Here is a 13,323-nt window from a genome sequence, read left to right on the forward strand (position 1 = left end):
GTCTGGCCTCTGTGTGTAAGACTATACACACACACACACACACACACACACTTAAAATTTCAAATGAAACTAAAAATTTATGTTGCTAGTTGATACAATGTATAATGTGTGGGCCTGAGAATAAACATATATTTTATTTGTAACTTCTTAATATTTATCCAAGACTATGAAGGTCAGTATGGCTTCATAAGTTGCCTTGATACAAATGTGTTTCTTTAAGGTAAAACCTCATGAAGTAGCAAATTCAAACATTAGAGCACGACTATATTGTGTTTGATGCCATGATGCAGGAGGGAAATGCTCACAGGTCTACTTTGGAAGGTACAGCGAGTGCTGCAGTTAAAAGGGAGACAGTGCGAAAAGAACTGATTAGAGTAATTGTACTGAAGACCTATACATACTGCAGAGCCTTTAAAGTAATCTTAATGGAAATCCAGGAGAACAAATGACAAGGCCAGAAGTGATTATATGCTTGAGTGGGAACAAACCAAACAAGCACTTAGAAGGTAATAAAATGGCTACTAGAGAGAAAAGATATTGTTAAAATCCTTTATTAATTCTATTGGGCAGTAGTTTTTGGCATGACATTTTCATACATGCAGACAACATATTTTGATCACAGTCATGCCCTTAGTTACCCACACTTGTCCTGGCCACTGTCTCTCTCAGTTTGCTCCCCTTTCCAAAATAGTCCAACAACAAGGACTTTTAAAAAACACTGGTACAGTTACATTGACTGAGAGAAGAGCATCTTCATTGGCTTTCCATTGTTGTGATAAAACATTGTGGCCACAAGCAACTTGGGAAGGCATAGGGGTTTATTTGACTTACACAACTCAGTGTCAGACCTCCATGGAGGGAAGTCAGGGCAGGAACATGGAGGCAGGAACTGAAACAGAGGCCGTGGAAGACTTCTGCTTACTGGCCTTCTCCCTGGCCTCCTCAGCCTGCTTTTTTTTTTTTTTTTTATACAACCCAGGACCACTTGCCCCGGTTAGCTGGGCCCTCTCACACCAATCATTAATAAAACAATGCCCCTCAGAGCTGGTCCCTGGCCAATGTAACCTGAAGACACAGCTCCTCGACTGTGCCAAACTGAACCGAGTTAGGCAGCACCGGCATGATGATTGCTCAACAGGGAAGACATACTTTGTCAAACGGATACATTTTGGAAACTGCCCAACTGTTCTTAAGATTTTGGGGGAAGGATTATTTATTTATTTTTGGTGCACGTGTGCATGTGTATGTACGCGTTGGTGCACACTTTCCCCTGTGCGTGTCTGGAGGTCTGCTTTCTCCTTTTATTATGGGTTCCAGGAAAAGAGTTCAGCTGGTCAGGTTTGCACAGCAAGCATTTTTTTTATTGGCTGAGCCTTCAGTCTGGCTCCCTAAGATTATTTTGCATGATAGTCAAGACACAGGAAGCCTCTTTAAAAAAAAGGCAAGAGAAAATAATTATAGTGAAATGAAATGTTTTTTTTTTCAATGAGAATAAAAGAAAAATAGGGAAAATTTATGTGGTTCTATATGAAGAACCATGGGAAACTCTTATTCCCAAGACTGTTGTTTGATGTAAAACATAAATCCAAGAGTAACTATGCAGCACACTTTTTAGACAGTATTGGAAACTTAGTCTTCTTAAATCACCACATTTGTTGGAAGCACTGAGCTGGCTGGAAGCTATTGTTGATCAGTGACATGTAGATACATCATAGAAACCAAGTGATTGTTGGAGGTTTGAAGGACACTGGGAAACACAGACCTTTTGGACAGATTGGTCACTAGTTGATGTCTGTATCAAAATTCAGAAGACAAGAGAGAGGGACTCATAGACATTTCTCATGAAAGAGGGAAAATGTAAAAAGATCAACCACCCAGAAATAAGAACTGAGATCCCTTTTGTGAATATTTTTATAAGATCTCTGGAAAGAGTGCAAAGAGAGCTCTGGGGTTTGTAGTAAATGTTTACCTACTGGGTATGAAAATTCTAAGCGATGATGAATATGTCCTTTTGAAGTTGCGTGAGTAGATGATTGAGCTTTACTGTTGGCTCACTGTCAACCCCTATCCCTATAGATAGATGTTAGCCATTGCTCTAGTGACAAGCATAGCCATCTTGCTTGATGACACTAGACTCTAACGGGACAGCTTCATGCATGGAAAGGCAGATGCCAAAGTTAACAGATAGATTTTTGGATGTTAGAAAGCTGCTCTTCAATTGTTCTAGGAACAATCCTAGTTAATATTATACTTAGTAATTAATTGTTGTAGTTTGAAAACAAAAAGAGACTTGGAAAATGCCCAGAGTAGCACACTCAGAAGGAGCAAGTGAATGAACCTGTGGCAAAACAGACAAATTAGATGTGCAGAGAGGAGGCTTAGCGAGAGATAAGTGTTTAAATCCAGCAAGGGTATCAGATGGTTGCTTCTGAGGTGTGCACAGGTCATGCATGTGTTTCAAGTAGAATTAGAGGGAAATTCAGTATTACATAGTAATATCAGTCCTATGGACTCCGTTCCAAAATAAGTAGATGCAGGAAATATTTAAAAAGTTCCATTCTTTTTTTTGGATGAGGCCTAGGAAAATTTGAGCACATTCCTAAGCTTCTGATTTAGGGCAACTTTGAGAAAGGCACTGGTCCTCACATTGCTCTGGTGTTGCCATGGCACGGTTCATGCCACAGATAGGTACAGAGGATGTATATCCTGAAAAAGACTCAACTGACCTGAAATCTGTAATTTATTTTACCATATTTGAAAAATGGTTTATGATGAAAAATAATCTTCAGCACTTGGACAGGTGGTATTTGAATTTCATCTGTCTTCCTGGGAGTTCTGAAGTTCCATTTAAATAGCAAAGCTTAAAAAAATTAAAAAAAATAGCAAAACTTAGAAATTAGTAAATTAATTACACATTAGTCAATGCTTTCAAGAAGGTTGTCTGTATCTTTCCCTTTTTTTTCCCTCTCTAATAATTTTCTCAAAAAAATGACAAACATTTACAAAAGCATTGCATAAGGAGGCTTACTTTTTTGGCTGGTATTTTTTTTTAAAATAAAATAATTTAACTGCAAATTTAAAATAATTTAAAAATAATTTTTAACCATAATTTTAATTGGTTTTATTACAAAAGAATTATTACCTACTATTTAGATGATTGCAAACAGCTTACTACTGTTAATTTGTCACATATGCTAAGTTTCATGTAGATAGAAATCATGGTGGTTTAATAAAGAGGTGGCCGTCATCTCTCTGATGTCTATAACTTCACTTAAGCTAATTAAAAAAACTTTTTTTAAATTGTAGCTTAATGTTGATTATAACGTGAAAGGTTCAGGTTCTTCTAAAAGACGGAGATCTACCGAAAATCAAGAAGTTTTTGATTTAGACGTCGTTGTGAGCAATGAGGACGACATCAGTCACCTGAATCTGAATGTGTGCACAAGGTATCCGTGAACAGCTCCTTTAAGAAAGTAGATTTGAAGGCTTCATTTGTATGGTTATCAAGTGGGACCATTGCAGGAGTCCCTATTAAGAGATTTCTTTTATCAGTGCTCCACAGATTTCATACTAGAAGTGCAGGTAAATTATGTTTAAGCCCTTCTTAGGTAAGCCAAAATGTTCACAAGTTTTCTTTGTATTTATAACAAATTCGGATAGAAGGAAATAAATTCTTTAAGATTATTTTATTTTATTGTGGGAATCTGAGAAATCCCTGAGTGAACATGAGGTCCCCTGGGGCAGGAGTTACAGATAGTTGTGATCTACTTTACATGTGCTGGGCATTGAACCCAGGTCCTCCATGAGAACAGCCAGCATGCTCAACAACCTAACTCTCCCTCCAGCCCCTAAAATGGTCTTGTTTGTTGATTCTTGCTGGGTTTAGGATACATCTTGGTGAAAGCATGTGTGGGGCATGGTATGCATCAGGAAGTCAGAGAACTACATTCTGCAGTTGATTCTTCCCTTACACCTTGGGTTCTATGGCTTGAACTCCAGTTATAATACTCATTTTTTTTTTAAACCAACTGAGCCTTTTAGTCATAAACTTTCAAACAAGGAAGTTGTTCCTTTCCCAGTGCCAGTTGTGGATTACCCTCCTAGGAGTTGATGGCGGGAGAGGTCTCAGAAGACCCCCAAAGTAGGCAGGCTATTGCCATTACTCTTGGCTGCTCATCGGAACCAGATGATAAGACTACTGATGAAGACATCACACATTCTGGTTACAGGATATAGAGAAATGGAGGTGGACTGAGCTGAATGCTCTCTCCTTTCTGGCTAGTGTTCATTCTGAGGGAAGGTGCTATGTAGGGTGTGGGGGTAGAACACGCACCAGTGATCTCCCCCTGCTGTCGATCCTGTGTATTACAGTTCTAACCGACCAGGCAAGATGTGCCCACTGATGTGATAATGGCGTAAGTATTTGGGGATAACTAGACGCTTTATGATTGTATTTGAGGACCACTCCAAGTGATCCTAGTCAAAATCCTGGGGTTGTTGATGATAAAAATATAAGCTCATAAAACTTAAGTCTAATTTAGGAAAACTGTAAAATAATGAATCTTTTTTTTTTTTAAAGGTTTATTTATTATTTATATGTAAGTACACTGTAGCTGTTGTCTTCAGACACACCAATACAGGGGCATCAGATGTCATTACGGATGGTTGTGAGCCATCATGTGGTTGCTGGGATTTGAACTCAGGACCTTCGAAAGAACAATCAGTGCTCTTAACCACTGAGCCATCTCTCCAGCCCCAATGAATCTTATTTAATGCTACAAACAGTTATTTTCTTGTTGAAATAATTTCATTTTGGCTTCAGATTTACCTTTAACTTTTGATCCAAAATTTATTAACAGCATAAAAATCCAGCAAAAAAGAATAATTATTTCAGATACTGAAAAATACTCCACTTTAGAAGATTCTGGTCTTGGGTAAATTGTGTGCTGGTAACTTAAGCTTCCAGAAGTGTTCTTAAATTGGTCTGTATGCAGAAGCACTTGAGAATCTCATTTCTGCAGAAATGCTCATCTCCCAGTAGAGCTGTGCAGCTGCCTTCTCCAGCCTCTTGCTTATGCTTGTGCACATGATTTTGAGAACAACCACGAGAAAGCTCTTAAATCCAGAGGTGTCACAAGCTTTCCTTGGTCAGTCTGTCTTCTCACCCCAGCATTGCTTGGTGTTGAGAAAGAAGCAATCTTCAAATGTTCTGCATCTAGGATGCTCCTTTCAAATATCTCAAGGCATTACAATGATGAACTCAGCTTGTTGTTGGGCTGGAAGCCACTGGTGCTCTGTGAAGGTTATCTCTGGGTATTGATCTAGGTACTCAGCTTCCTTAGCCATTGCCTGAAACAGGTTTTCCCATCATTTACTACTATCTGTTGTACATTTGGATCTTGTCATTTGACTGAGATGAAACAGCCCATGTGTTTGCCCCATTTCTGCTCCCCCCTGCCCTCCCTCCTCCTCACCCCTTCTTGAGCATTCTGACCAGCAGTTGGGGCTATTTGTATTTCTACAGCACTTTCCTTCTCAGCTGGAAAGGAAACAGGACTTTCTTTATTATTATTATTATTATTATTATTATTATTATTATTATTATTATATTAGATATTTTCTTCATTTACATTTCAAATTCTATCCTGAATGTCCTCTATACCCTCCCCCCGCCCTGCTCCCCTGCCCACCCACTCCCACTTCTTGGCCCTGGCATTCCCCTCTATGGGGCATATAAAGTTTGCAAGACCAAGGGGCCTCTCTTCCCAATGATGGCTGAATATGCCATCTTCTGCTACATACGCAGCTAGAGACACGACCTCTGGGGGTACTGGTTAGTTCATATGAAACAGGACTTTCATTATTCTTTATTTAACTTGTAACTGGTCTCTATTAAAGAATGGAAACATCAGGATATTATTATTTACTATCATAGGAGGGACCTACATGTATTCCAAACCTATATGTCAGACATAAAACAAAATCTTCACATGCATCTCCTTTAGGCCTTACTAGATAGTTCTAGCCAGTCAGTAATTCCACCACTGCTTTTCTCTTTGATTGCTTGCTTGATTGATTCATTTATCAAATAGCGGCTGAGTATCATACCTCTGTGTCTCAGACTGGGATCTACAGAGGGCACGTGACACCTCTCTTCATCTGTTGGTTTAAGCAGCTGAAGTTGGTACTGCCAACTTTTGAGAGAATGTTGATGTTTTGAGAAATATTTAGTTTAGAACCAGTATAAAGCGCCGCTAGAACCTACTGAATGGTTATGCACTGTCCCTGCTACAGCCAGTAAGCCAAGCCTACCTCATTGCAGGCACCACATCCTATTCAAGAATCCATTGATAGCTCTCATTCCACTTGTCACCACAAGTTAAAAAACTGCCACAGCTGGAAGAAAACGTGCTTTAAATGTTCCTGTGGTGAATTCTACTTGTGCTTGAACAATGTTTAGAGTAATATTTGGAAGATTTAAGTTTTACATAAAGATCATGTGTTGAAGTTTTTCCTAAAGGTTTTTTCTTTCTCCTTGTGTCTTCCTTTGATTCAGTCATTTGGGTTCAGAGAGGACAGGCATGGTCCTTATGGAAGTGAACCTTCTCAGTGGCTTTAGCGCATCTTCAGATTCAATTCCTCTGAGTGAGACATTGAAGAAAGTGGAATATGATAATGGGAAACTCAACCTTTATTTAGATTCTGTAAGTAGTAAAATGTTTCATGAACCTTTATTGGTGAAGGTTCTGAGTATTGCATTTAGAAGCCTGTTAAGTCTTAAGTCATTATTTCAGCTTTTTGTCTTTGAATGGTTTTTTGATATGACAATCAGACGTTTTTCTCTATTAAAAGACATCTCTGGGTCTGAGGAGATGGCTCAGTGGGTAAGAGCTCTTTCTGTACAGTGTGATGGCCTGAATTCCAGTTCCCAGGACCCACACAAAAACTGGGCATGACTACACATGCTTGTAACCCCATCATCGTGGAGGGCAAGAACAGGAGGGTCCCAGGGCTTCCTGGCTGTCCTCCGAGCTCCAGGTTTAGCAGGAGACCCTGGGTCATAAGAATAAAGTGGAGATTGATAGAATAGAATGTCTGGTGCCCTTTTCGGGCTTTCATATGCATGGGTGAATCTACACTGCCCCCCACCAAGTACACATATACCACACATACATACACACACTATGGATATACTCACAAGTTTAAAAAAAAAAATCACTATGTGAGAGTTACTATTAATGATGAACTTGAGGAAGGTTTTTTTTTTTATAAAGAGCTGAGTAATTTTTTATTGGAGTATTATGTATATATTAATATATATATAATATGTATATATTTGCATATATATTATACAATCATCTGGAAGGTAACTACTTGTTTGTATGTACATTTGGTGTGCATGTGTGTGTGGAGTTCATAAATTGATACTGACTGTCTCCTCCATCACTGTCCACCTTCTCGTTTTGAGTTAGGATAGCTCAGTGACCCTGGGGCTGGTGGCTCATGCAGGCTGCCCAGTCAGCGAACTCCAGGGATTTGTCTGTCCTCGCATCCTGAATGCCAGACTGTGGGAACACAGTGTCATGCTTGGCTTTCCTATGTGAATTTCAGAGACCTGAACTTAGGACCTCTCGCTTGCGTGAGACACTTCACAGAGCCCGCTCCGCTGCCCTGATAAGCAGTTTCTTTTTAGATCGTTTTTCTTTTTTGATTAATTTTTATAATCTGACAAACAAGGCAAAGGGATTGATTATGGCATCTTCCTTTGTATGTGGCTTATAAATCTTCCTTCCCCATTGCCTTCCCCTATGCCCCTGCTCACTCTAGCTATCGCCTTTTATCTCTCCCAGTAGCCTCCATTTTCGCTTTCATTTCACATATATTCCATTACCCTTTCCCCACATTAGAATCCTTTGCGCCTCCACCCCTTTCATGCTTTCCTTCCTAGTTTAGTGTCTCACACCCTGTCCTGTGCATAAACACATGTAAAAATTAAAATCTAGGCTCTTCAGTTGAGCGAACGCATATGGTATTTGTTGATCACTCTGGGTCTGACTTTGTTTAACACAACAATTTCCAGTTGCATTTCTTTTCCTGCAAATGCTGTGGTTTAATTTTCTTTCAGGCTAAACTGACCTTACGCTGTGTATGTATGCCACACATTTTCTTCATTCACTCATCTAGGCTGCTTCCATTTCTTTGGGGTTATGAATAGTGCAGGAAGAAACATGAATGGGTGGGCTGTGGTTGAGTTAGAGTCCTTTCAGTACATACTCAAGAGTGGTATAGCTGTGTCATGGGATAGTGTGTATATGTGTGTGTGGTGTGTATGTATACAGATAATATATACATATGCATACATACACCACACACACACACACACACANATATATATATATATATATATATATATATATATATATAGAGAGAGAGAGAGAGAGAGAGAGAGAGATGCTTTACATTTTCACAGTTGTAAATCAGGGTCATTTATAGAAATAGGTGTCAGTACATGAGCTGTGGCATGTGTCCCTTCCCTGGGGTCTCTCTGGAAGGCTTCTATGGACTGGCCCCTATCTGTAGACTTAGGCTTCTCTGAATCATTAGCAGCCGCTAGAACTGAGATGCACTTCCCGAGGAGACACAGATTTGGGTGGTCCCAGGAGCAGGCTAGCTGTTTACTAAATGATTCTGAATCTCAGGCATCCCTTTTAGTAGAAGAGGACTAAGAACCATTCCTCTGCTATCCGCGTTGTTTTGGAATTTAAATAAGAAAAATGTATAGTAAGTTCTTAACTGTACTACCTGACATTCAGAAATTATCCCCAGATATTAGTTTCTATTTATTTCCTAAAATGAAAGAAAAATTAATGTCTCAGATATTTTTATGAACACACTGTGTGCCAACTTCCTCAAATCATTTATCTATCTTATCTATCTATCTATCTCTCTATCTATTTATTTATTTTTAGGTAAATGAATCCCAGTTTTGTGTTAATATTCCCACTGTGAGAATCTACAAAGTTTCCAATATTCAAGATGGTTCAGTATCTATAATGGACTACTATGAACCAAGTAAGTGGATCTGGGGTTTCTAAGACTTTGGGAATCAAGGCCGGCATTTTACTCATTTAAAGTGACATCTCACAGGGTTAGTTTTGTGGGGCAGATGGTTGGAAGGAAAACATGTGGATGGAGGAGATGAAGGTGGCAGGCTGTCTGTAAATGAAGACTACTGACAATTTATAACGCAGCATCCTTTAGTATAGGTAGGAATGTTAAAAAGGGATATTCTGCCTATAGTGTTTATGAGCATATTTACAGTTTATGCCATAATTACAAACTTCACAACAAAGCCAACAGTGTCTAGTTATGTTTAGTTTCCAAGTTTTTGTTTCTTTCCAATCCCCTAGTCTGTCTGACTCCTGAGGTGAAGGGGGGCATTCCACAGGAGTGGAATAATACCATGGGGTTTAATTCTTCACCAGGAACTTGAGTGTTTTGGCAAAACGTATGCATTATAACATTTTTTTCCTCTCTCAAGAGAAACTGAATGCTTGGGATGATAGCTTGAGCATCTTTGATTTGTCTAGTAACATCTTATTTTATAAAATAGAAATGATCTAGACCATGAAAGGAATCAGCTGTCCTGGCAGACTGCCAAATTAATTATGAAAAGTTGAACTCAGACTGAAGCTGTGTGAGTGCGTAATTGCGGCTAGAGTTTCTAATATTTAAGTTTTGTTCTGAATAAGTGCTCATGGTACTTCAGGGACATTGGAATGCATGAGAAGGGCGAACATAACTGTGTATCGTAACTGCAGGTAATTTCATTTGAAATAAGGTGAGCCAGCTCACAGTTTTGGAAATGCTTGATAGAGTACTCAAAGGTATAGAGACAAAGGTGCAGTGCCGGGTGGTTCTCTCTCCTGGGATTAACCCCACCCGCTTTTATCCTTTGCTTTCAGCTGTGGTTGGTGAGGATTCCCCTAAGATTTTGTGGGATATGTGAAAGACAGGTGTAGGACCTTTTTCCTAAGGTGAAGCGAATAGGATATACTGTGGGGACCTAATGACAGTCCCTTGCTATCCAAAGTATTATTTAATCTAGTTGCAAAAATCCTACAACTCATAGTCTTTAGGGTGCATACAAAATATTTTAAACATTTAAGAAATGAAAAGATTTGCTGGGTAGTGGTGGCACATGCCTTTAATCCCAGCACTTGGGAGGCAGAGGCAGAGGCAGAGGCAGGTAGATTTCTGGGTTCGAGGCCAGCCTGGTTTACAGAGTGAGTTTCAGGACACCCAGGGCTACACAGAGAAACCCTGTCTCGAAAAACAAAACAAAACAAAATAAAAAAAAAGATTCAAGGTATATGTGTACATATTTTATTATATATAATATGTTATATATCAAATATTTAATATATATTATATATTTATATCTGTTTATATAAATACATACTTTGTGGAAAACAACTTATTTATGAGGAAACTATTTTACAATGAATTTAAGAAAGATAGTAAAATTTTAACCTACTAATTTTTAAAAAAAATACATTTGTGATATTGAAAACAATCTTTAATGCCAAGTGTCAGAGCTTTGGGAAAGCACGGACTTGACTAGAGAGAGCTTCTGGTCTGCCTGTTCCCTTCTGGGTGGTCAGCTATTGCTACCTCTACTCTATTGGAATGTGTGCCACAAGCCATAATCTTCTGGAACCCATGGCACCTCAAATCACCCAAGGCCTCTAACATGTGAGTTGCCTGATGCCTGTTAGGTTGGTGGGGACTCCCTTGTCTGAACCTTCACATACAAGGGAATTATTCCACCCTGCCCAACAGCTCCAAGAGGGCNTGGTCAGCTATTGCTACCTCTACTCTATTGGAATGTGTGCCACAAGCCATAATCTTCTGGAACCCATGGCACCTCAAAGAAACCCTGGCTCGAAAAAAAAAAAAAAAAAAAAAAAAAAAAAAAAAAAGAAAACAATCTTTAAAACACAGGAAAAAATAAAAATAAAATGTTATTAGAATTATAAAACGAAATGTTTAGTTTTTCAGTAAGCTTTTTTTTTTTTCCTTTTTGGTTTTTCCGAGACAGGGTCAGTGAGCTTTTTATAATGTGATATGCACCTTATTTAGTCTCTTTAAAATAGCATCGATAGTATAAATTGTACTTCAAATTGATCGGTTATAAGTTAGTACGCATTTAGTGTTTTAAAAACATTGAAACAAAGCTGTTTTTGTTTTGGTGAGTTTAATATATTGTGATAGGATATTTATGCAGTTTAAAAATATCAGTGTGTGCTAGGAATTGTCCCTGGCGTGAGCAGTGTTGGATAGTGTGCCCGTCTAACATCAGGCATAGATGACTTCCCATCATCTTTAGAGTCTTTTAGTGAAACCTGGGTTAGACACTCTTCCCAGGAATTCTAATGGAGTAGAAAATAGCATCCCCAAATAAGCTCTTGAGAAGATGATTCAAGCTTTAAAACTCTCCCTGCTTCAGTTAGAGATCACTGTTTGCAGCTGCTGCCTGTCCACTGACTTTTAATGCTGGCCAACAGCTTGTGGATGACTTGGGCTGGACACATTGTTTCTTGGCGTTTGTTTACAATCTGTGCCCCCCTTTTGAGCACTGTATTTGTTTCTGATAAAGAAAAAGTAAGCCATGTGAAGAATAACCTCCTCATGATACACTTATGCTCAGCAAGATCACTGTTCCTCAGCAAAGGAGACCTAACCTGGATGTCTGCCTCTTTAAACAGGGAGACAGGCAGTGAGAAACTACAACACCCGGGTGAAGCTGTCCTCATGTTACCTCAGTTCAGACACCAACTGCAAGTCACACACGGACGGAGCCAAGGACTCCCTTCGACATTCTTCGAGCCTTCTCATCTTTTGCTCCGTCCTTCTGTACTTTGTGCAACATTGATTATGATTTATTTTTCAAGGACTTCGTCTAAAACTAGCATTCCAGAAAGTCAAGTGTGATTGTTTTCTTTCTACAACTGATTATTGCCTCTGAAGGTTCTGAAAATCAATTGTTTCCCTTTCTTGGGGGGCCTGGGGAGTGTAACAGGCCAGAGCTTGTGTAAGCACGCACGTAAAACAATTCACGCAATCTTTGTGTGGAAGATGACCAGGATGACGACATGTGTCTCTTTATTTCTCCTTCTCTAAGAAAGTTTATTAGATGCACTTGTTTTTGCTAGAATAAAAATGTTGTTTTTCATTATTCCTGTTTTGTAAAAGATGTGAGGGGCGGGGGCTCTTCTGTATCCAGCCCTTCAGCATTTGCCCTGGTGTTACCAGAGCAGCAGGAGGCACTTTGATCTCTGCTCCTTCCCACATCTGCTGCAGGCCCATCCCACTGTCTCGGTGAAACTGTGATCAGCACACTGACTCTTTTTTTTAGAATGTAGGTAGTAAGTTTTTAAAAGTAAAATGGTCTCTTTCTGCTGCAGATCTGATGACATGCCCCAGACTTGACTCTTCCCAATTTTTTTATAGAGAAAAATTCTCCCGTTTTAAACATTCCCTGTATCATGCTGCTCAGGGGGTGACAAGACACTGAAAGCTGCCTTCAAGGGTTGCCGGGGGTGTTCTCTTCTGTCATGGCGACAGTCTCACTCTGACCCTGCTTCAGGAGTGCCCTGGAGAACCCTCTGACATATGCCCACGTGACTTGACCTAGAAGAGCTCAGTGCAGGAGGTGTAAGGAATATTGCTTTGTGTCACAGCCTACCCATCCCCCTGGGAAAGAAGCTGAGGTTGAAGACCTCAGAGAGTCAGGACACAATTCTGCTCGAAGTTCTATAGTGCTGGCCCTGGCTTCTGTTCCGTCTCTTCCAGCCACAGGGTCTGGGTATTGGGCTGTCAGGCGCCCAGTGATGCTGCAAATCATTAAGAAGATTCCTGTGTTCTCAGTTAAACTTATTCTGGAGTATGGGATCTATTGTTTCCTTGTGAATATTTAAAGAAATATTCTTTCCTCACCGCTTCATTCCTTCGCTCCCCTTTTCTCTTCCTTTCAGTGTTCCCTTTTGAGTAACCCTGAAATAGGTTACATACGTAAAAATTCAAAGATTAAAAAAAAAAATCAATCTAAGAAGTGGTTTAATTTTGCTCTTTAATTCTGTGTTTTACTTTTCTCTCTCAAGTGGATATATAATTACACGAGTCTAAAGAGTTTGCTTTTTAATATTTTCAGCTATTTAGACATATCAATTGATGGTGGATTAGAAGCTGCCTCTGTGTGACCAGGTGAACAAGGGCCAGGATAAAAAGACAAGACTCTTTCATAGAACAGAAAGAGCTGGA

The 13,323-nt window shown here is 39.4% G+C and overlaps 1 protein-coding gene across 1 annotated transcript in view; it reads left to right on the forward strand.

Annotated features, from left to right (window-relative positions):
* Positions 1-13,117, forward strand: part of Cd109 (CD109 molecule) — a 103,948-nt gene extending 90,831 nt beyond the window's left edge. Inside the window, exons 30-33 of the mRNA XM_021206550.1 lie at positions 3,307-3,446; positions 6,557-6,704; positions 8,970-9,072; positions 11,769-13,117. Of these exons, the coding sequence (XP_021062209.1) occupies positions 3,307-3,446; positions 6,557-6,704; positions 8,970-9,072; positions 11,769-11,935 (558 nt within the window). The 3' untranslated portion in view covers positions 11,936-13,117. The remainder of the gene's footprint in view (positions 1-3,306; positions 3,447-6,556; positions 6,705-8,969; positions 9,073-11,768) is intronic.
* Positions 13,118-13,323: the final 206 nt, after the last annotated feature.

The sequence above is a fragment of the Mus pahari genome, chromosome 10 (assembly GCF_900095145.1).
Source record: "Mus pahari chromosome 10, PAHARI_EIJ_v1.1, whole genome shotgun sequence".
NCBI classification, from domain to species: Eukaryota; Metazoa; Chordata; class Mammalia; order Rodentia; family Muridae; genus Mus; species Mus pahari.